The 24571-nt window shown below is 40.8% G+C and overlaps 1 protein-coding gene across 3 annotated transcripts in view; it reads right to left on the minus strand.

The window, feature by feature from the left end:
• Window positions 1–24571, minus strand: part of GHR (growth hormone receptor) — a 385809-nt gene that overhangs the window by 110637 nt on the left and 250601 nt on the right. For all 3 annotated transcript variants that reach the window (XM_089496029.1, XM_089496043.1, XM_089496036.1), the window contains one exon: window positions 3949–4041. In XM_089496029.1, coding sequence (XP_089352155.1) covers window positions 3949–4024 — 76 coding nt within the window. In that variant the 5' untranslated portion in view covers window positions 4025–4041. The remainder of the gene's footprint in view (window positions 1–3948; window positions 4042–24571) is intronic.

Consider the following 24571-nt stretch of genomic DNA (forward strand, 5'->3'; position numbering starts at 1 on the left):
GCTTGGAGGTTTTGCATTTTGCATTTTAAAGCTGTTTACTCACTCTGTGGGGAAATGTTTGAAACACAAACACCAGACTTATTGATAGCTAAGGCTTGTACTATTAGAAATACTGATGCCTTTTTTCTATTTGCTTTCCCCCCCTTCCCACCTCCCTAGTAGGCTTCAGATGCTGAAAATAAAACTAAGTAATGTAATAAAAACTGAGTAGAATAGCCAAATTAGCAACATAAACCGGAACAAAACAAGCAATGATTGAACTCCAAATAAAATTAAATCAAATCCAAGCAAATGGCACTGGGCCAGGGAAAATGAAAACCTCATGACTGGAAAGAGTTTGAAAATATATTCTTGTAAGAATAACCAATGTCTTCTTATGTGCAGGAAAGTATATTATATTTGGCTGATGGGCATTCAGCTACAGCAGGTGTGGTCAACCTATTTTCTTCAGACTGAGAGCCACATTCCCTGAGATATAATCTCTTCACGACAGCAGTGGATGGCCACACAGTCTCTATTTTTTCAGTCTCTTTACCTTGGAAAGGCATTCTAAAGAAGAATTAAGATCATTTGTTATTTTATTTATTTTATTTCTTTCATGTACTTCCTTTCCCCCAGTACTGGGACTCAAGGCAGCTTGAGTGGGTTACTGAATCAATGGAATTTACATATCAGTTGACCAAGAAAGTTACCATTTGTTCAGTAGGACTACTCCACTTAGGAGTAAGAAGAAGATGTAGTCCTCTTTAAGAACATATGAATGGCAATGTATAGAGCTCCTCAAGTGAGGAGGGGGACTGATTGGCAGGCATGCATGGTTTTATCCATTCTTTAAATGCAAGGAAGAGCATAATCTCAATTCCCTTTTAGCTTCCTTAATCTGTTGTTGTTCTTATGTACAGTGGACCCTTCCCATTCATAGGAGTTCAGTTCCAGGGTCCTAGGCAGATGGAAAAAAACATGGACAGTCATGTCCCATATTATTCATTAACAGCAACATGCACACTGACTTGTCAGCATATCCACGTGCATGTGACACCACTGAATAATATCGGCCATGGCGATCCACAGGCTGTCAAATCTGTGGACTGCAAGCCCAGCTATACAAAGGGTCCATGCACCTTTCAGTTGATTCTAATTTATTATGAGGTTTTCCATTTCTTTGAGGCTGAGAGAGTACGACGTGCCCAAGGTCACCCAGTGGATTTCCATGGCTAACTATGGATTCAAACCTTGTTCTCCCAGAGTCCCTCAACCATTACACCCATTGGCTCAGTAGTTCTCTCTGTATAGGAAATTCTCTTTTGCATGTAACCATTCCCTCCCATACAGTGTGAAGTGGTACAGCCTTTGCACAGGTTTTCCACCTCTGAAAAATAGGCATAAACAACATCTTACAAATTACTCTGTTTATTGGGTTGCAAGTTAAAATATAAATGGGAGGGGGGACCTCTACTTCCACTTTCAGGAAAACCTGTTGGGGGTAGGTGGGCATCACTATGAAGTCTAAAAGGAGTGGATACTTTGCTCAAGTCCTTTTCAAGATGCTGCTCCTGATCTAAAGCTCTATTAGAAGATTGTAACCACTTCCTTACTTTTTGCAGGATACTGCTTTGCAGGATCATTTCATTAAGTCATATATTACAACATAGAAACGTCAAAGCAAGTTGTGAAAAAAACTATGTAATGGAGCAAATCTGAGGTCATTTTTGGATTTAGAATACCAAATTATTATAAAACCAGCATACATTTTTAAAAGGTTGTTATGAGCTTTTTAAAAAGGATTTTTAAATTATGCCTGCATAATTTAAAAAGTGGTAACTTTAGTATACTTGCTCATTATTTTATTATTACTTGGGGGTGGGGGTGGGGGCTAAAATGATTTTAGGAGGCACCTTGAAGAGATTTAGGAGTGAAACAGACTGGCAAGAAGGGGCTGCTTGAAGCTGCCCCTTCTGAAGACAGATTGGATCAGCTCCTTTTTCAGCTGGCAAAAAGCCAGTTTTTCATTCTCCACCATAACTGGAAGCCAGCTTCAAGATGTTATGGTGGTGTGTGGCATGTAAATGTTGAGCCTTATCACACGGAGGTTTTTGCAGCTCTAATCTGAAGCTACTGTGGGTCCAACGATGCAAATTCATGTGATAACATGATGTATTATCACACGTGATTGCTTTCTAGGGGGGGTTGTTCCGAGGAGCGTCCACAGTGAATCCAGTGAATCCTCATTTTGGTGAATTCGTTAACAAGCGAAATCACAAAAATTGCTTCTAAGCTCACTTAGATTTCATTCCGAATTGGTCTGGTGTGGAATGCAACTTTGCCCCCCACAAACCTCCAAGGTCCCACATGTCACATGATGCTGCTCTGCAATTCTGCCCCATTTGCTTCCGGTGCTCGGAAGGGTAGATTTAGATGTAGATAACAGGGATGAAGGGAATGAGGCTGGGGGGAGAGATGGGAGCAATGGAGGGAGCCATCGGAGGCTGGGGGTAGCAACAAACTCCAGCTCCCAGAATTCCATAGCACTGAGCCAGGACAGTTAAAGTGGAGTCAAACTGGATTATTTCCCCAGTGCAGATGCAACCTAAGAGAAGGCAACTGTTACTCTGGATGATATCACACGACTGAAATTGGAAGTATAATCCAGTGTCATCCTGAACGCAATCATGGGTATTCACGTTATTGCGTGAAAGATTACCACACGCGATCGTTGGCAATCCAAATGCACTCTGAACACAATCATGCGTCAATCCCCAGTTAAGTAAATTTAGTGCACTAGCAAAGTCACAAACCCTGTTCCTAAGCAACTTCACAATCAGTGTGCTGTTGTTTGGTGTGATGTGCACGTCTCCTTTAGTACTGGTTCCCCCCTGCAATCTGGAAGGAGGGGGTTCCCATGAAGCCATGCTGTAATTCCACTTCAATTTTGCTTCCGCTTGTCCTTCATCATTGCTGAAGGGGGGCTGCTGCCTGCTAATTAAGAGGCATGGACCCAGAGCTATTGGATAACCATTATATTCACGTTTTAACGTGACAAGAGTGAATATATGCTCATTTTAATGTGAATAGAGCATGTTCTTTCAACCATTCTTCCCGCCCCCCCCTCCAACCTCTTTGGTAAATTGTGACGTTCCTTGGTTCCTCTCTCTCACTCGCCTAAATATGCTGTGCTCCAGTCATCTGGAGTCTCACTGAGCATGCGCAAGGGTGCCAATTCGCAATTAAGAACCCACCGATGTGATGGCTTACTTTGCACAGAATCTGGGTCGCATTTGGGGAGGCCATTACAGCGAATTTAAAATGTGATAAGTAATCACATAATTGTGTGAATTTTCAAACTGACCTCGCTGTCTTCTCTTTCGAAATTGAGAGCCTCCCGTCCTGTTTGATAAACTCCTTTCAGAGCACTGCTATCAAATCTTTCCCCAAAGTATCTTATATTAAAACTAGAAAGAGAACCAGCCATAAAAACCACATCATTAGAACAAGAATAAACTAGTTTCCAAGTATCCTGTCTTCTATTCTCTCAAAGCAGATAAAACAGACCACTGAATAAACATGATAATGACCCACAGGTCTTACTACCTTAAAGCTTTCCTAAACAGGGGGCAGAAATCCCTGCTCCTTGCTGTAATTGACTTCAAATTCACACTGTTTAAGGAAACTTAAACCATTACCCCTTAATAATGATCCCCAATGTCAGGCAAGTTCACATAGGGAAAGATGTGTTCTGAAATACATACTACATACTCAACCAAAATGGCTTAAAAAACTGTCATGTCTATGAGCCTTGGGGTGCTCATCTAGACTGGCCTTTTCTGGCCAGATATAGAGTATGGGTATCAGGAACAGGTAAAAATGCTGCAGTAACAAAATGTCTCCGGTTAAGTACATCAGACAGACTTTAACATCAGTACCTCAAAAACATTTATTTGTAATACTCACCCACATCTGTGCTTGTTGGAAAAGAATCAGTCACTGACACCAGTGCCAATGTAAACAGCAACAGTCGAAGATCCATACCTCTGGATTCTGCAACTATTTAAATAAATAAAAAGAGAGAGGTAAACAACAATATCAATCTCACTAGCATAAATACTCTTAAGAAATAAATCTTCTTTTACCTGTCTGCTAGTTTCCTGAATGGTGCTAAGCCAAAGATTTTTGAAGGACGGAGATTATACTAAATGTTATTTGCCTTGTAAAGTTTTACAGTACAATATACACTGGAAGAGTCAGTAAATCCTACTCTTGGAGGCTGCTGACCCATGAATTATTGAAGGCAAAGAAGGGCTTTAAGAACATATATTAGTTTTATAACAGTATAAATGTCAGTGGTTATAAAAATAAAATCCTGAGAACTGTAGTTTGCTGCGGGTGCTCAGAATTCTGTGTTAAAGACTGCTAGAAAGGACGATTTGAAGTTGGAATAGAAACTTTCATTAAACAACAGTGGAAAACTCCACTCCTGCCACTGGCCTGTCAGCAGTTCTTGATATTTAGAGGGAACAGGATGGGTGTTTGGGAAGTATTTTATGGGATGACATGGATCTGCAGGACCTGAAGCCTCCTTGTTCCCAAGACACTTCACTCCAAGCAAGCGAAAAGCTTCACCAGCCTTGGATCTGATGTACTTAATTTAATACCACTGCAGTCAATGCAATGGAAGATTTCAACAACAACAACAACAATTTAAAAATACTGGAAAAATGATGAAGCAAACCGCTCACAACCTTCTGCCCTTTCTGCCAAGGTTCTGCATGCTGCCCTGGCTGCATGGCTGAATTCTAACGGTAAGAAAGATGGGATTGGTTTGCCAGTGTGGTATAAATACCAATTTCTTTCTTAATTTATGATATACTAAGTTAATGTGGACATACAAAGTAATACTTTCATGCCATTCATCTGTCCCACAGTTGTCCCACTTTTTCAGCTGCTTTTTGAATGTCCCTGTTCCTCTCTCCTCTTTCCATGTTCCCCCCTTTGTCCTCAGCTTACTTCAAGTTGTGTTCCAAATGCAAAAGTCATCTGTACTCAACTCAGCATCAGGGAGAGGAGGGGACAGAATCTTACCCTTTCCAGTATGCTTGGGGAAAAGCAAACTGCTGCAGCCTCTCTTTGCTTGTGTGTTCTTCCTCACTGACAACCTTTGCCATCTTAGCCACACTATGATATTGCTTTGCCATACATGTCCCAGTTTTCATATGGGAAATGTTGAAGGATATCTACTTTAAGATTGTGTTAGACTTAAGAGTGAATGGAGTGTTTAAATCTCTGTCTAATGGATTCCTTTCTATGTGGTTTCTTTTTATAGAATGTTGTTTGACTTCAAGTTTCAGAAGCCCTAACCAGCAGAGCCCGCGATGAGGAATGCTGGGAACTGCAGCTCAACAAACATGAAGGGATGCACAATTTCCACCCCCATCTGTAACATTTCTTGTTCTGTGCCTTCAAGTTGTTTCCAACTTAATAGTGACCCCAAGGCAACCCTATGACAGGGTTTTCTTGGCAAGTTTCCTCAGAGGGTTTTTGCCATTGACATCCTTTGAGGCTAAGAGAAAGTGCCTTGTCCATTGCTGAGCTAGGATTCAGGCCCTGGTCTCCAGAGCTGTAGTCCAATGCTCCAACTGCTCATCTCTACTCCATTTTATTTTTTGGATCTTTTTTTTAATGCTTATGTAAAATCTATTGTTAATGTGAAAGTCATTTTAATAGCTTTGTTATTTGTAGTCTTGGTTTTAAATGAGGCAGGAAGGATTCCCTTGAAATTTTTTTTTGGGTGGGAGCTTTTTTTTTTTTAAAGAACATTTTTAACTTAAAGACTGGATATATATTTGTAAAGTTTAACAGACTAAATTTTTAACTTATATTTTAGAAGCTCTTACTTCTAACAGGAAATAGCTGGTAGGGTGAAAGATGATGCTATCATCTGTGAACAAGTGATATATTCTTATCCATTATCCAAAGAGGAAGGCAATTATGGAACAGAACACTCATATTTAAAACAATTTGTGTCAGTGTATGACAACCCTGTGAATTTCACAAGGCTTCCTTAGGCAAAGAATATTCAGATGTGGGTTATCATTGCTTTATTCTGAAATATAGCCTACAGCATTTTTTATTACTTGGCGATCTCCCATTGGAGTACGTACTGCATGTGGATAGCGATAAAATGAAGACACACAACAAAACACCTCTGGAAACTGTTTCTATTTCCCATTTTGATTCTGATTTTTCTAGGGAAGAGCCTTTTCAGCTACCCTTGCAATATATTTATGCATTCCTCTTAAGCTAACTCATGGCAAGATCTCTAAGAGCAAAAAAGAAAAGTGTGTCATTTCTGTCCTTATAAAATGAAAGATGCACAGATTTCCACACAACAGTCCTGGCTTTGCAGGCCCTGTGGAAACAATACACAGAACTACTCACAAGCTGGAAGGAATTAAATCTCTCCGCAAACCCGACAAAGATGCAAAAAGGAATTAGGCCTCACAGCAAGTCCTCTTCCATAGTTGACAGAAGAGGCCGACTTGTTTAACCAATGGCAAACGGGAAACTGCCAGTAATAAAATACAGTCAGCCCTTCTTATACACGAATTTTTAATACACGGATTCAAGCATACATGGTTTGAAAATGTTAAAAAAATGTATAAATTTCAGATATCAAACCTTGATTTTCCATTTTTATAAGGTACACCATTTTGCTATGTCATTATATTTAATGGGACTTGAGCATACATGGATTTTGTTATACACGGGGGATTTTGGAACCAAACCCCATCGTATAACAAAGGTCCCACTGTAATTCTTTTTGGAAGCCCATAGTTTGTTTGCTTTTTTAAAAAAGAGACATACAAAATAGTTTTGCACTCAAAATCAAAGTATTCAGGACTTTATCTATACAACTCCTGACCAGAGCTGGAAAAACTTAATTTTTTTGGATTACAACTCCCCATATCTTCCAGCCTGCATGACTACTGCTGCCAGCTATTCTTTAAACCAGGAGTGGGCAAAATTCAGCACACATGTGGGCCCTCTCCCAGGCCATGGGTGAAAAAACAAAGTTTCTTTTTCATGTTTACTGTGAAATTCCCCAAAATTATCTTGGGTGGTGGTGGTGAAGGGTGTTTTTATCATGTTTGGAGCCCCTGGGTCTCCATTATGAACCTCCATAATGCCTGATTTCTACAGTAAGAAACAGTGCAACAAGAAGATAGATATTGGCCCATTCAGATATACAGTCAGACCTTTGTATTTGTTCCGGAACCCCCTTACAGATACAAAAAAGTGGGCCCTTAAGTCCTGTTGTGGTAGCACAACATTCACATAGCCATGCGCACGCACCACTATTGGGGACAATGGGGCTTGCTGTCCACGGATGCTCAAATCCACAAATGGCTAGCACTTGGATGGGGAGGTCCCACTGTATGTGGCTATAATTTTCAGGGTTTTTTAAAATAAAATATTCAATTGATGTTTCTGTTGCCCAATACTATTTTCTGGCAATTCTTGGCACCACCTGCAATATTTATTCCCATCCCATTAAAAACAAATAGGTTTGTTTTTAATTCAGAAACATATTGGAACACCATATCCGTTTCTCTTCTCCTTCTTGTTTTTTTTAAAGTTTCATAGAGCTATAGTGCATCAGTGAAGTGGCACTTTAAAAATAATCCAGAGAGAAGAAAATGTGTCCTCCACCTCAGCAAACCATATCCCAATTTTAAAAAGCCCTGAAGAGTCCTAGTTCAGATCCAAGAAATCACGACAAAATTTGGATTTGGAGGCAACAGCAACCAGCAAACCCCACAAAGTTATATTACAAGGGCTCACATTTGTTTAGACCTGCCTGAAAGTCCTGTGAATGAAGCCTGGTGATACTAACCAAGAGAAAGTCTCCTTAAACTGTTAACACAGAACAAGTGAATGACGTGTATTGCCTGATCCAGTTGCACTCTTACATGAACTGTTAAGTGTCTTCAGTGCATCTGAAGAAATGGACTGATAACCACAGTTCATTCTGAAATAAACCATTAAGGATACTACCATACAAGCCCCGTTTTCGCCACTATTGCATTAGTTAATAAAAATGGAAACATATCAGTCTAAAAGCATCCATTACCTCATGTCTTTGCAATCGCATGACTGGAGCTTCATACAGACTCCAGAAAGAAACCACTTTGCTATGGCTCTGTCCTGTAGAATTCTGGGAATTGTATTTTATTGTGGCATCAGAGCTCTCTGACAGAGAAGGCTAAATGTCTCCTAAAACTACAGTTCCCACAATACTCTAGCACTGAGCCATGGCAGTTAAGCTAGTGTCAAACTGTATTATTTCTGCAGTGTGGATGCAGCCCCAGACTGCTTCTGCCACTGGGCTCTCTTCCACATTCCCCCTTAAACTTGCCTCCCTGTTCTATACCCTACCCAGACCCAGTATACCTTTTGTTTTTTTACGTTTAAATCCAGTTCTGGAGTATTGCTAATGTTATTTACTGGTAACTGTTTTTGAAAAGCCTGGCTCATCCCAATCCCACTGTTTGCCCCTCGTGGCTTCATCACTGGCCCAGCTCCCTTCCCAAGTAGAAAACTGAGCTGGAAACAAAGCCATGAGTGAGGCACTCACCCCTCAACCCTCATCAATATCTCAGATCCCTTCCAAGGCGGGAAACTAGCAACGGTGAAATCACAAGGAGCACACTTTCCCCTCCACTGCACTGGGGGAGATCCCCACCTGGGTGTCACCTTTCCTGTTGGAGGTTCACCTGGTATGGGCTGCATTCCCCACACCTGTTAGGTGACATCAGTGTTGGAATTGCCTCTGAGGACTAGTGCAATAGTGAGCTTATTGACAAGCTTCCCCCATCATTGGAAAAGGGACACCCTACCCACACTTCGGAGACACCGCTGCAACAGACTGGAGGCACCATTATTAGATAAGCATTGCCAAGGGCTCTTTTCTCTAACTGTAATCATAGTTGAAAGGCTGTGTGGAGTAATTTCCTAAGTCTCAAAGATGCTACTGGATCCCTTCACAAACATACCCCTTCCATGTTCGGCATCTTTGGCTCTCTAAATGTCGGAAGGAAAAGGAAGCCTGTATGATGTAATGCAGGTTTGTGTAATAGATGATCAGTGTGGTAAGTAGAAATAGGAGTTCCAAAGAAGTGAGGAGAAATTGGCAAAGGGTGGATTTGAAAGGGAATTGACTGAGAACTGGAGTGGGGTGAACATGGAGATTGTTGTGGCATGAGACAACTGAGAATTGACTGAGAGCCAGAAGGAAGATTGGACAATCTCATTATTAGACAATAAATATATTATTAAAATGTGGGTATGGGAGTGCTTCAGGACTTTTCATTAGGCAAAACATGGGGGAATGGAGAAATAAGAGTTTTGGGGGGTTGGAAAATTAATCTGGGTAGCTGTTGGAGCCACAGGATCTGTAACTGAAGTTCCAAGCAAATAAAATCTATTCAATTCACTAAGTGATTGGTAGCTGTTTGTCAAGGGAAGAGGTGGGCAAAGTACAGCAGGGCCTACTAGGAGTCAAAAATCTAGGGTTTTTTTGTCCCAAATGCCCTCTAGGAGGTATGGGGCTATTTTGGCATGCTTTGTGCTCTCCCCCCCCCCCCCCCAGCAATTTTAAATCCAGGAAGGGCCTTTTAAAAAAACAGAAGTGACGTGAAAAAAAGCTTCTCCTGAGCAGACAAGCAGAGAATTGCAGTGTAAGGTATTTCTAAGGAGATATAATTGTAAGCATTTTAAAAAAACTGGTGAACTGAGTGTGTGTGCCTTCCAGTCAGCTGTCATTGTTGTTGCTCCCCTGAATTTCATCAGATTTTCTTAGGTAAGGAATACTCAAGAGTTGGTTTGCCACTTCCCTTCTCTGAAATATAGGCCACATCACCTGGCATTCATTGGTGGCCTCCCATCCAAGTACTAACTGGAGGAGATCCTACTTAGTTTCCAAGATCAGATGGGCTTTGATCTTGCCTTTAGGGGATTTAGGTCCCTTGAGATATAAGCGTCAATGTAAAAAAAGGGGTGTATAGTGGATATACAATGGAGATGAGTAGAAAGTTGATCAGACTGTTATTTTTAGGCACTGAATGATAACCTAAGGTGTAGATTCTATGGGATGCCTCCAAGCATTATGCTGTTATAAAGAACTGTGGCACCAACATTCATGCATTATAAATAGGAAGGGTTCTTTTTTGAGCAGACTGAAAGCCAGCCAGCCAGATGCTTTGTTCACCTCGTGTTGTGATTATCCTACTGCAGAATGCCTGATAGTTTCTCCTTTACTAAGAGATGCTGTACTGGGATGGGTGGGATGGCAACTTTATCTATGGCCAAACTACATTTTACATATACTTGTTTGTTTTCCCCCCAGTTTTTCTTTTTAGTGGAACGCAGCCATGGAGGCTGTGAATTAAGAGAGAAGATGGCTGGCTGGGTTTGTGTTTGTGTGTGAAAGAGCCGTACATTTCCCCCTTCCTGCCATGTGTACATTCAAAATCATACTCCTAAACCCACTTTTCATCCCCCCTTGGGTGGAAAATTAGCTTTGAAGTTTGCAATTTTGAATGGAAAAATATCAGAAATAGAAGGCCTCCCTTCTTCTAAATCTCAGCTGAAGTCCCCAAGATTGCTTTTCAGTAAAGGAAACAAGAAGATGTTAGATCAGGGAAAATAAGAAACCACCACTCGATTATAGCATTGCTTTTACACCAAAATGGAGTCCTGAGGTTTCATAGGTATTATTACCCATGTTAAGATATCTACAATTAAACTAGGGAATTAAATATGATAGAGTATTAAGTGTATGGTTAGCCACAGGCTTAACAGTTTTCATTTCTCTTGGAGAAAGGCTTTGAGTGACTTCTTTTATTGTAGAAGAAAACAGAGAAGGAGTAGCACAGTTCAATTAAGCTTGACCTACTGATTTCATAAAGGGCACAACTTATCAGTCAGCGCAGAAGTTCCCATACTGGCTAGTTTTGTCAAGGTGGAATTTCATGTATTAGTGCAGTGGTACTCAATCCTCTTACCCTCGGGAACCCTATTTACATATACATGTGGATGTTGTGCACCCCTCATTCAACATAGTATATTAATAAAAAATATTTTGTTTATTTAGTGTCTTTATTTTCATTCTCACCTTCATGTATATTCATCTATCAAGATTTTATAACACTGTTCAAATTAGAAAAGTTTTATTTAAGTAAATTCAATATGTAAATCAATGCATGTGTACATTTTACACATTGAAAAGTTTGGGAAGAACAGGAGGAGGGATCAAGGCCTCTAACTCTTGTAACACCAGACCATTTTAGAACCACCGTATTAGTTTTGTATATATAACATCGAACCATATATGAACCAAGCATAGCCTCAGTTCACATGCTCTCTCTCACTCAAGCAGCCAAGAGTAGGATTTGTTTTGTGCCTAGTTTCACTTTTACAAAATATTGGCTTATTGTTAAGTACAAAGCAGAGATTATGCCTTTAAAAATAGTAATAATCTATAATCAATTTCTCAAGAAGCCAACTTGAGCTTATTTAACTAACCATAGTTTGATTTAATTAAACTATGACTTCTGGTGTAATTATAACAAGCAGTCAAGATTCCATAAAAGTGAAAATAACAACTACTGACATCCTTCTTCTAGTCATATAAGAGGAGGAAGGTATTGGGGTATATGAGAGATTTAAGGACATTACATTATGACATGAGTCCTGTTCTCACCACAGTTGTGCTAATTAAACATATCGGTCTGAGAGCAGCCATTATCGCACATCTTCATAATAGCGTAACTGGGGTTGTTTCTACCACTGCACTCTCTTTTGCACTCCCCCTTAAACCTGCCTACCTGCCCTGTGCCCTAACCAGCATGCCTTTTGGTTTAATTTTTAATTTTTATTTTCTAACACAATTCTGGAAAAGAAATAGGGAAAAAAATAACAGAAGTTATCCTGCTTGGTAATAAGTGAGGTGGAGGAAAGTCTGGGGGGAAAAGAAGAGACTATGACAGCACATGGCCGCTTGGCCCCTTTCTCCTTTGGTCCGCTGGGCGCAGCCGTGTGAAGGCTGCGCCCAGCGGACCAAACCAGGAAGGAGCTCTGAAACGGAGCTCCTTCCTGCTCCATGCTAAGGGCGCACTAAGCACCCTGGCGCAGAGCGAGGACGTCACGTCCGCGCCGCCCCGTATAGAGGCAGCGCGGCTGTGACGTCCTCATGGCGGCGGCCATGTGCAATGGCCGCCGCCATTTTGTGTGCGCAGAGTGCGCAGTTGGGTTAGGGGGGTGCGGAAGCACCGCCCCTTCTAACCCTAGTACGCGCTCTGCGCGTACTTTCTAGCCCGTCTGTAACGGGCCTAAGTGATAAAGGCACTATTTTACAACTATAATTGCAGTTTAAAAGTTGTGTGTGATAATCTCCTAAAGCTTTGTTTGGGATCATGGATTATGTATATAACAGGCTGCATGAATTTCACTCTCATGTTTCACATCACCAGCTCAAAATATTTTTAAAGAATAGCCTAAAACAAGGACAAACATACTCCAGGCTGCTCAATAAAACTTCAGTTTTACAAAAAACAATAAGCATACTGTATATGAAAAATTAGTCCTATGAATGATGCACATAATCCCTGCATACCTTTAAAGCCAAAAGGGATGTTTTAAAGTATGCTTTATCATTACATGGAAACAAGGAGAATATGAGAGAAACAAAACAAAAGTTGACTAATCCTGTTATCTTCACAGGGCTAATGCAGGGTAAATGAAAATCTGCAAAACAAGAGTCATCAGAAGTGCACAGAAACCTTTTACTCTCTCCTGCCCACCAATCTCTCCAACAACTGAGCCCTAGAGTTTGTTAAATCATGGTTCCACTCTCCAAGCTGGGCTCTAATATTAGGTTTATGTACAGCTTTCAGAGGCATTTGCAGGGAAAAACTGGGGCTACAGAAGGGGGTAGGTGTCTTTTCCTCTACTTCTCACTGATCCTCTCTTATAAACTGTCCTGATTCACAATATTATTAGATAAGGGTTTCTGGAACACATATCTGCCAAGACAATGGTTTATTCCTGTTGGTTAGAGACACACTGAATCCACTCTTCAAAATTGAGTTAACAACACATGAATACATCGAACTGATTCAACAGGTCTACTCTGGACAGTAATAAAAGTTGGATTTAAGCCGATGTATTGTTTTATCCATACTCACTCTACTATACTCCTTGAATGCCAGATCATTCCTTATGACATACAGTATTAGGACAGATACACAAAAATTGAGGAGCAAGTGTGATGTAGTGGTTTGAGTACTGGACTACAACCCTGGGTGCAGGGTCCTCATTTGGCCGTGAAATCCCACTGAGTGAGCTTGGGCGAGTCACACACTCTCAGCCCCAGAAAACCTTGTGATAGGTTTGCCTCAAAGTCACCCTGTCAGAATGACTTTGAAGGCACACAACAACAACTTATATAAAAATTCCCTGTACAGTCACTCAATTCAGTTTGGTGTTAAAATAAACTCCTATTCCATTTATTTATTGGCTGACTTCTGCTTTTTAGCCTACTCTCAAAATTGTCCATTTAAAAACTTCTACATACATTAAAGAGTTTGCAATAATAAAACCACTAATGGGCTCTAGATTATATTTTTATTTCTTTTGGGGCGACTACTGCTTTAGCTGGGCCAGTCAAGGAAAGGGTTTATTCACACTCTGGGCATTTCTGGGTATTTAATTGGGAGAAAGCAGCTGTGCCTCTGACCTGGCAGTATGCCTGGGCTGGGCTTCAGCCATGCACAGTTAAAACCCAAAGGTGGAGAGTCTTGCTTGAAAATGCAAGCTGGTTTTAGTTTGCTAACACCTGAAATGAATAAAAAAACAAATTATGGTACCAGAGCAAGCTCTGTGATGGCACTCACAGAAAGCCTTTTTTGTTCATCGGAGATGAACTATTATCACTTGTATTTTTCCACTCTCTTCCCACCATCAAACAATACCATCTTCTCACAATATTAAGGTCCTTCACAGATCACCAGTGTGGTGTAGTGGTTTGAGCATTGGAGTATGACTTTGGGGACCAGCGTTCGAACCCCTACTCAGCCATGGAAACTCACTGGGTGATCATGGGCAAGTTACATTCTCTCAGCCTCAGAAAATGGCAAAGGCAAGCATGCTCTGAACAAATCTTGCCATGAAAATCCAATGATAGGGTCATCTTCGGCATTGACTTTAGGGCACACAACAACAAGAGATCATAATACAACTAGATTATAATTTAGGGATGTAAAGAATTTGGGGATGAAAATTTTCCCTTCCTCATGAGAAAAGATGTCTTAACATCTCAAGAGAATTTCCCATCAGAAAAAATGGCCATTTTTTGAAATTAAATTTTATTTTATCTTGCACATTGAGACTTTTGGTTAAAAGTTTGCAAATAGGCTTTTGCACAAAGCACTAAAAACCCTATTTTTAATGAAAAAAGTATTTGTTATGTTTTGTAAAGCTGTTTCCAAAATGCGAAGGATCACTGAAAAATCCCTCTCCCAAGCCCATTAAAAATGCAGAAAAACTGTCACAATCTTGTCCGGTGGGGAGAAAAGTTTTTATTTTGTTTTGTTTTTGATCTTGCATGCAAAAATGAAATATGCAAAATTCTACCTTCCTCCTATAACTGCCCTCCAAGCCACAAATAAAATAGTAAATGTCTGTTTTGCCCATTGGCTAATGTAAGAATGAAAGCCAAGCCACAGAATGTGAAATATAGGCGCGTTACAGACTCGCCAAAGGGGCGTGCTAGGGTTAGGAAGGGGCGTGTTAGGTTTGAGAAGGGACGTCACTTCCTGACGCCTCTCAACCCTAGTACGGACCGAGTCCGTACAAAATGGTGGCACCCGTCCACACAGGCGGTGCCATTTTGACATCACGGACGCATAGCGTCTGGACGTTATGCGGCGGAAGTGATGCCGCGAGTGCGCAACTAGCGCCTCGCGGACCACTTCTGGGGCCCAGAAAGAAGCGCCATTTCGGCGCTTCTTTCTGGCTCCGCCCGGGAACCGCACAGTTTGGCCGCTGCGGTTCCCAGATGCAGCAACCGGTGGCGGTGGCAGACTGTCTGTTTTGGGCAGTCTGTAACTCGCCATAGGGATCACCTTGCTAAGAAATTAAGCATCTATTAAGGAATGGTCCACACTGCTCAATCCCATTGTGCAGTGTAGCCACACTGCAGAATTAAAGCAGTTTGATATCACTTTAACTGCCATGACTCTATCCTACAGAATCCTGGGATTTGTAGTTTGGTGAGGCACCAAAGTTTTCTGACAGAACAGGCTAATTCCATGAATTTATATTGTAAGTACATGTGTAAAATATCCTTCATGTGATCTAGCCTCTTATTCTGTCTCTCAAGTGCTTGGTTAGCAGTTATTCTGATTCCTCTTTCATTGCAGTCTGATGATAATGCAGGTTGCCAGTTGGATGCTACTCTTTAAAAAAAATTAAGCAGGGGTTATATTTTTCACAGAGCAAGGGATGAAGGGCTGGGAACTTTGGCAATTTCTACCAACTCACTGCTAGACCATCTTTGGCCTGGGCGAAGCTCTTTTCGGTGACCTACCATCAACTGTGTGCATTATAACAACAGGAGCTCTGCCAGATTTCTGCCAGCCTGCATTTACCTCGGCTGCTCACTCCATTGGTCTGTGTCTTGGCTTAAGCCCAGGAAGCAGCAGCTGAGATACAGGAAGAGAGAAATCTGGCCAGGAGCCTCAACTGCTTTTCACATTGGGGACAAGCAGTGTGAGAAGACTTTTATGATTATATCACAGCTGAGGTGCATAATATTGTGAGTGTATCCTCAGCATGTCCCTGCCCAAATACCCTAAAGGCATCAGATCCCATCTGATCTTGGAGGCTAAGCAGGGGCAGCCCTGGTTAGTACGTGGATAGGAGATTGCTTACAAATATCAGGTGCTATAGGCTATATTTCAGAGGAAGGAAGTGGCAAACCCACCTCTGGGTATTCCTTGCCAAAGAAAACCCTATGAAATTCATGGGAGCTGCATCCGCACTGAAGTAATAATCCAGTGTGATATCACTTTAATGGCCATGGCTCAATGCTTTGGAATTCTGGGAATTATAATTTTATTGAGATATTTAGCCTTCTCTGTTGCTACCACAACAAACTACAATTCCCAGAATTCCATAGCATTCAGCCATGGCAGTTAAAGTGGTGTCAACCTGAATTATTTATACAATGTGGATGCAACCTACAGGCACAGGCACAAGGACACCCTAAGCATCAAGACTTGGCAGGAAAGCCTTATGTGAAGACACACCCAACTAAAGGTGGTGGCAGGTTTGGGTGTGCAACGCCGGTACCCTGGTGAGATCAAACTCTTCTACCCAAAAAAGGCTCTGAAGCTGAATGTAAAGTTCAAAAGGGGGGAAATTTAATTTAAAGGACAAAATAAAGAGTTTTCTCCTCCCCAGCTCTAAACAAAAGGTACTTTACAGTTTCAGCAATCTTCCGGATGTCATCTTTCTGGGTCTGATGTTAGTTTGCTCTCCTCACTCAATGAAGCTGGTGCAGGGTCTTTCAGCTCCTGAATTCCTCTATTTTCTTGCTGATAGTAACTAAAATGGCTAACTTGGTAACTGATTTGGCTAAATTGGTAACTAAAATGGCTAAAGTGTAAGAAATGCCCTTTCCGGCTGTCTGGGCCTGTTTGCCACCAAAAAGACAGCTCTCTGCCTGCTCACAACAAAGACTGCTCCAAAACTAAAAACTTCCAGCTACAGCAGAGCATGCTGGGAAAGGGCAAACCAAACCTGGAAATAATGCAGGGGAATCCTACAGCTCCTCCCACAACTAATACAAAGAACTTTTCTACACTAAACATACTATGGCCTGAACCAATGTGAAAGAAAATGCAGGGGAAAGTCAATCAGTCCTGGCAGGACATCACACCTTATGTCTACCACTTGCTCTGTCTCTAGTGCAGGTTGATTTATAAAGCAGTACTTATAGCAAGTACATTTCTATACTGCTTATCAGTAAACTAGCACCCCCTAAATGGTTTACAATCTGTAATCCAATTGCCCCCAACAAGATGGGTACTCATTTTATCAATCTATGAAATGATGGAAAGCTGACTGGACCTTTGAGCCCTCCTCCAAAACCTAACATAGAATGTTGTGGCTGCAGTACCATCATTTAACCTACTGCACCACCAGGGCTCCTATAAGTAAGTATCCTGCCGAATAGACTGTTGTTATACGCCAGCCTTGGGGCAGAGTGGGGGCATGGCATCCGCACAATGCATGGCCTGATGCTGCCCCGATGCCGCCATGATGCCGTGCACACAACAGCAAAATGGGTGGTGTCACAGCACTCCTTTGATGCTGCATCCAGATGACGGCAACGCCAAAAGGAGGCCAGAAAGTGCTGCTGCGATGGCAAAGGCACCTTTTCCCAGCGCAAAAAGGAGTGGCATTTTACCATCCCTTTTAACGCCAGGGAAAGGCCAGATAAGTTGCCATGGCCCCAATCCGGTGAGGAAAGGGGAGGCATAGAGTCGCCACTTAGGGGCCATCTGTCCAGCCCCTATCTCCATTACTTTAAAGAACTTATAAGTACTATAAGTATAAGAACCTTAAGACCTTTTTCTTTCACCAAGCTTTCCCCCCAAGAGATGTGATATTATGCCCTCTCCCCCTATTATGTAACGATTTTCACAATGTTTTTGGATTAATTCAACCAAGCTGGCTGTGTAATAGTTTTTTTAATATGGTATTTTTTACATGGTTTTTATTGATATGTATGTATTTTTATGTTGAAATTTTAATCTGTATGCCGCTTTGATCATCGCGGAAAAGCGGGATAAAAATAAAATCTATTATTATTATTAGTCATTTCTGACTTATGGATACCCTAAACCGAACCTATCATGGGATTTTCTTAGCAAGATTTGTTCAGAGGAGGTTTGCCATTGCTTTCCCCTGAGGCTGAGAGCATGCGACTTGCCCAAGGTCAGCCAGTGGGTTTCAAGGCCAGTTAGGGAATTGAACCCTAGTCTCCAGAATCACAGTCCAACATTCAAACCACTATGCCATGTTGTCATTGTTAGAGTTAATTTTTTCATTGGTGGAGAAAGCCTGCCAATATGTGGCCAATCATGCTACCACCTCATTACTTCACAGGTGTGATAAGTGACAGTCCACGCTAGTCCTGAAATTGGACAGTCACGTGGCATCAGTCTCCTCCATTCTCCTGCTCCCTAGCTATTTGCAAGCAGCCTGTTTTCTCCCCCTTCACCTTTTTCAATCGTCTCTTCTTCTTCTTCTTCTTCTTTTTACTAAACCGCATTCCCATAATTCTGGAATTGCATTACAAATTTAAAAAAAACAACTAAAAGTATGCTGGGTAGGGCCAAGGACAAAAAGGCAGTGCTAAGGGGGAATGCACATGCGAGAGCTGTGTGGAAACAAAAAGCTCCTGTTGTGCCATTGAAGAGAAGTGTGGTAATAAAATCTCCAAACCTGCTCAAACCTTCCATTCTCTTTAAAAAGAACAATTATGGCAGTACTTAGGCTCCTGTGACAAGTCCTAGACAACATTCAACACCTGCTGAAATCCCCTCTTCTATATTATTATTAAAAGGATAGGAGCCCTCTGCAGATTTCACTCTACCAACTCTATCAGAGGCAAATGATTTGCATCATTCAGGTGTATTTTAAAAAAAAGTATCTATGAGTAACTATCTCCACTAATTATAAGAACTAACATAGAAAAGACTTACTGTTTTAAAGCGTAATGATAAGAGCAAATAACTATCTGGGACCTTAGAAATATAACTAATTACTTTTAAAAGTAACTTTTGAACATCTGCTTAGAGCAGCATAATATCTACCTTGAGTTGTGAATACTGACAGTTCTGTAGCTAAAATGGGGCTGCTGAGAAAGAAGAGGGAGGTATTGTTATGCCTGAAAGTTACTTGCAATTTTATTTAGTCTTTTAAAGCTACTGGGAAACTGAAATCACTGCCAATCTGCTATAAATCACTCAGAGATCTACCATCTGATTCCAATCTACCTCTTTGCTGCTTCTGAAATAAAAAGCCAGGAGCCATCTCAACTATTCCAGAAAGTGTGACCACAATCACAGAGATAGTTGCGATTTCCCTGCAAATGCTGGTTTGTTCACACCTATTAGTTTGTAGTTCATAGTTTATTTTCTTCCCTGATGAAGATTTCAGTTTGGCCCACACAAATTTGCAAATGAAAAGACAGGGTATGTTGCATTAAGAAAGAGGAGACAAGCATTAGATCTTGAGGCAATCCAAGTGTTAAGTTTGTCTTATTACTCTATTTATAGATTCTATTCATAGATCCAGCGAACTGGCAAAAGTCCATATGCCTAGTGTTGATGCTGAAATATCTGACAGTCTTCTTCCCTTTCTATCATTTGTGATCATTAGATCAGTCACTAATTAGCCTTGATAGCAATCTGCAATCCCATTTCTTTTCTATGACAGCACTTCCATTTTACATGTAGCTGATAACTAAATATGTCAGGTAGCTTCTAACTAATCCAGAAATACTGCAGAAGGGCTGGACAAAGACTTAATTTAACACAGAGTGCACATCTACACTGTAGAAAAATTGCAGTTTGACTCTATTTTAGGTGCTATAGCTCCATCCTAAGGAATCCTGGCATCTGTAGTTTTACAAGGTCTTTAGCTTTCTCTGCCAAAGCGTGCTCACAAAATTACAAATGCCAGGATTCTGTAGGATGGAACTATGGCAGTTAAAGTGATGTCAAATTGCATTATTTCTACAGTGTAGATGAAATTCTGAGAAATTCTCAGAATTTCTGAGAAGAAATTAGAGAGAAATTCTGAGTACCAGGAAGAATGGTTTCCCTTTTTTTTGTCTGTGACCGCAAAGAAACCTAATTGATCAGTCATAAAGCTGGGATTAATGGATCAGCTGTAGATAGCTCCCCAATAAACATTTGGAAGTACTGGTTCATGGCCACATTCACTGAAATAATGCTAAATGGGATCTTTTCCCACCTGATATAAGCAGTCTTCCTTTGGCACCAATAAGAATTTTCTTTCTCATGATAACACAGTACACTCATCCCTCCATATTTGTGGCTTTGATATTTGCGGCTTTGGCTATTCACGAATTTGATTAATAGGTCCTTCAGTGCAACTCTATGGTCAACTTTAACTAAAAGTTGCACTGAAAGATCTAGAGATTCCTAGAGAGAATATTCTACTAGGCCTTTGTAGCTCCTCCAGTGCAGTCCTATGGTCAGTGTCTGTTGGACGTTGACCACAGAGTTGCACTGGAGGACCTAGAGATTCCTAGAGAGGTGTCATCTCAGGCAAAAACATGGTGTTTTTGTTATTTGTGGTTTTTCCATATTCACAGGGGTCTTGTGCCCCTAACCCTAGCGAATATGGAGGGACAAGTGTATATGCAAATATATTGGGACATGTGTGAGAGAGTACTAGATCTCATGAGTAATGAAACTAACAAAGCAGAAGCCAAACAACAACTAGCATTATTTGAAACAGTGTTGGGCACCTTTTTAGATGGAGCCATGTGTTGCTGAAGAGAGTTAGCATGGAACAGTGGTTTGAAAGTTGAACTAGGACTCCAGGTTTCAAATCCCCGTTGTTTCATTGAAACTCACTGGGTGACACTCTCTCAGCCTCAAAGGAAGAATGACGAACCCCATCTGAACAAATCTTACTGAGAAATCCCTGTGATTGGTTGCCTTGAAGACACACCACCACAACTGAAAGCATGCAGTACCCTATTTTAAAGCCCTTTCTGTAAAAACATCCAATTCTCCGAAGCCTGTAGGAATAAAAAGATATTTCTTGGTAATGGGATGCGGCACATCATGTTTCTGAAACACATGTGTGCAAACCCATATCTTAAAATGTGCATAACTAGAAATGCATTTAAATGTATACATGAAGGGGGGCATTCTAAATTTTGCAAGAATTTCTTTCCCATAGTAAGAGTAAAAAACAAACAAAAAAAAATCATGCCCTTTCATAAAAGCACCTTGATTCCACCTTAACTGCCTTGGCTACATCCTGTGGAATCCTGAGGTTGCATGCATTTCGAATGCAATTTTTTTTGGGGGGGGGAAGGTGTGGCCAAAATCCCCACTTAACACAGGATAATTGATGTTGAGTTTTTCTAAAAGATTCACATTCTTGGCTTTGTGAATAACGGGTGCAAACTGACTTAGGATAAACCGGGATAAAACTCTGCATGCTTTGAACATACTTTGAATACATTCGCATCATCAACTCCATCTTTACTCAAGTGCTGACACATGTGAGCAACACAACTTGCACATAGATGAGTTTCCATAGTATGAACAACAAACCTGGAATGCATGAGTGAGATTATTCACATAATCACACTAAAAACAACAATGTGTGAATGTCCCCTTAGTGAGGCATAAAAGTTCCTCTCCTATTGAGAATTATAAATGCCCATCCCAAAATGGCAAATTCTACAGTATGGGACAATGGCAGCCCAGCCCTCTATATGCACAGTCTTATCCATGGATTCAACCATATTTATTTGAAAATATTCAAATAAAACATATATTTCAAAAAGAAACTATGGTGGGGTACAGACCGCCAGAAAGAGGCGACTGGGAGCTGCGCCACAGCAACCAAATTGTGCGGCGCGGCTACATGAAAAGCAAAGGAGCACTGAAAAGTGGCTCCTTTTAGTGCTGCTGCAAACTGCCTGCAGCGATGCGATCACGTCGCTGCTGAGTACGCCCATCTGGATAGCGCGCAGCAGTGAAGTCACTGCTATGTGCGCTGCGTATATGGCGCTGCGCAGCAATGATGTCCTGGTGACGTCCTAGGGTTGTGGGGCGTCTGGAAACGGAGCCCCGAGGCAACCCTAGCATGTCTCCAGGACGTGCTAAAGGGCCTGTCTGTCCAGGCCCATATTTACCATTTTATATAAGGGACACTGTTTTAATATGCCATTATATATAATGTGACTTAAGCATTCACGGATTTGGGTAGACACAGAGGATCCTGCAACAAAACCCCAGTAGATATCAAGGGCCCACGATAACATAATTATATAGTGTGAAAGGCTCCCTGCTATGGAACTGAAAAGGGAGAAGAATGTCAACAGAATTCTGAGAACGCTAAAAATGAAACTGGCAGATTTTCACATTCCTAGTCATGGATGTTGTGGAAAGTCATGACTCCACAACAGAAATGCAAGTTCAGGGGAAGATACAGAAAGAATTGTACATTTTGTTCTTTTTGCCACCTTCTATCCCAAACATCCATAATGAACTATGAGAAAGAAAGAGAAAATGTGGTAGCACATGAGGCTCAGCCATATTAATATGTTTATGCTTCAATTAAAATAGTGGCCTCCTTTCACTGGTAAACTCATATGAAATGAGTTTCATTTCCTCAAAGAAAAATAAAATGTACTCTTTATATCTCAAGGCAGAAGCCGTCATAGTCAGTAAATTTAATACTGGACTGCTAAAGAATTAATTATTTACCTAACCTACATGACAGACTTTTCTGAAGATCAAAAACTATCAGGAGACACACAGTGGTTGGTAGCTAATGTCTTTATGTAAGTCTAAAGGGCATGTTACAGAACCCATAATCATCTGATCAGTCAGACATACTCTTAATGGGTAATAAACCATGAACCTGGGCATTTTGCCCACATTATTTTGACACATCAAAGAGCTTGTGAGGTTGTCATAGGTCAGTGACCAAACCAATTACAAGCCTTGGAAAGCTCTGATTTGGAGAATTGTTTAGGATCAGAGTAATTTTAGTTTTCTAACGTAGGCAGCAATTCAATGCTATGCATGCTTTCTAGGGCTAAGTGTCACCAACCACAGTAGATCTGACTAGGTACCTAAATACCCTAAAGGAACCAGATCCCATCTGATCCTGGAAGATAAACAGGGTCAGCCCTGGTTAGTACTTGGATGAGAGAATGCCAATGAAAACCAAGTGTTGTTGTATGCTATATTTCAGAGGAAGGAAGTGGCAAATCCACTCTGAGTATTCTTTGCCTAAGAAAACCCTATGCATTTCATGGGGTTGCCAAAAGTCAACAGGTGATTTGAAGGCACATACACTTAAGAGCTGGGAAAAGTTGCCTTTTTGTGTGCTATCTAACATGAGTGATCTCAACGTCTAACTTAATGTAGGCATGCTAAGATGGTTTTGGAAGTGGCAAATAATGTGTCACTTCACCGTTTAATATTAGTCATGATATCATTGCCTGGCGATCTGTAACAGAGATATTAGGACTGGTGTGGTGAGTATAATTCCTATCCACTCCTCTTCCATAAAACTGCATTTGGGCTGACCTGTGTGTAAACTGTCTAGTACAGTACTTATCTTTTCTGCTGTTTGGATAAGACCTGCTGTTTTAAGTTTATTGGCATGCTGTTGCCTTACATGGCTTTTTTTTTTTAAAGAAGTGGCAAGCTGCCTTTTTAATCTTGATAGCAAAAGACACGTAGATATGTATGTACTACACTGGGTGGGACTGTGCTGATTTATGCTATAAATCTATATGAGTTGGCCAATGCTGGATTAGCTGTATTTTAAGGTTTGTAGATTATGGTACTCTTTTTTAACGCTTTTATTTTATTTTATTTTTTCAGGGTTTTTTTGGCTTTGCAAATGCCTTTGGCCAAAAGACAAAAGTACTTGGATCAGAAATTTTAACAATAATTACATAATTAAATGGATGAAGTTCTGGATCACTGCTTCTGAAGCACTCACTGAAAAATACCTTAGCGAATGTGCTAGCTGTGATAGCTTTGTTTTGTTTTAAAAATCTAGTTTATAAATTCACCACCATAAACTATAAATGGAACCCATATATTCTGGAACAGTATATCTCTGACACTAAACACTATGACAAACAGTGTACATGTCTTTTCTTAGTTTTCTGTTCACGGGATCCTTGTGGCATCTATGTGCTGCTTCAGAAACAGAATGCCAGAATGACAGACCTTTGGGGCCAATCCAGCAAGCAAATGTTGATATTCTTATATTTTCCTTTTACATTCTCTGTTACTCTTATTTGGTCCAGTTGACCACCACTTGTAAGGCTAAAGGCTGTAGAGAATCATTAGGATCTGCTTATGAGAGATTGAAGTTGACATATGAAACAGTTTCAGCAGGAATTCCTATCATACCCTTGAATGACGTTTCAAGTAGTTTATTGAACACAACCTGAAATTAGATCTACTCTTTCCAGGAAAAACCAGGCACTACACATGTCACAGTTTCAATAGCTTGCCCCAGCTGAACCTCACATGATCTGATAACATTCTGTCACTATTAGTAGTTGTTGCATGAACCTAGGTAGCTTTTGCTAAGCCTGATAAGGAAATACAGCACGTAAGAGCTAACAAGGAGGTGATTATACGGTCAACAAAAAGACAATTTCTCCATTCAACCAAAGAGGAAAAAAGTGCCAGAATGGGATTTCATA

The sequence above is a fragment of the Sceloporus occidentalis genome, unplaced genomic scaffold, assembly GCF_023333645.1.
Source record: "Sceloporus occidentalis isolate IW3139 unplaced genomic scaffold, rSceOcc1.0.p SCAF_1, whole genome shotgun sequence".
Taxonomy (NCBI): Eukaryota; Metazoa; Chordata; class Lepidosauria; order Squamata; family Phrynosomatidae; genus Sceloporus; species Sceloporus occidentalis.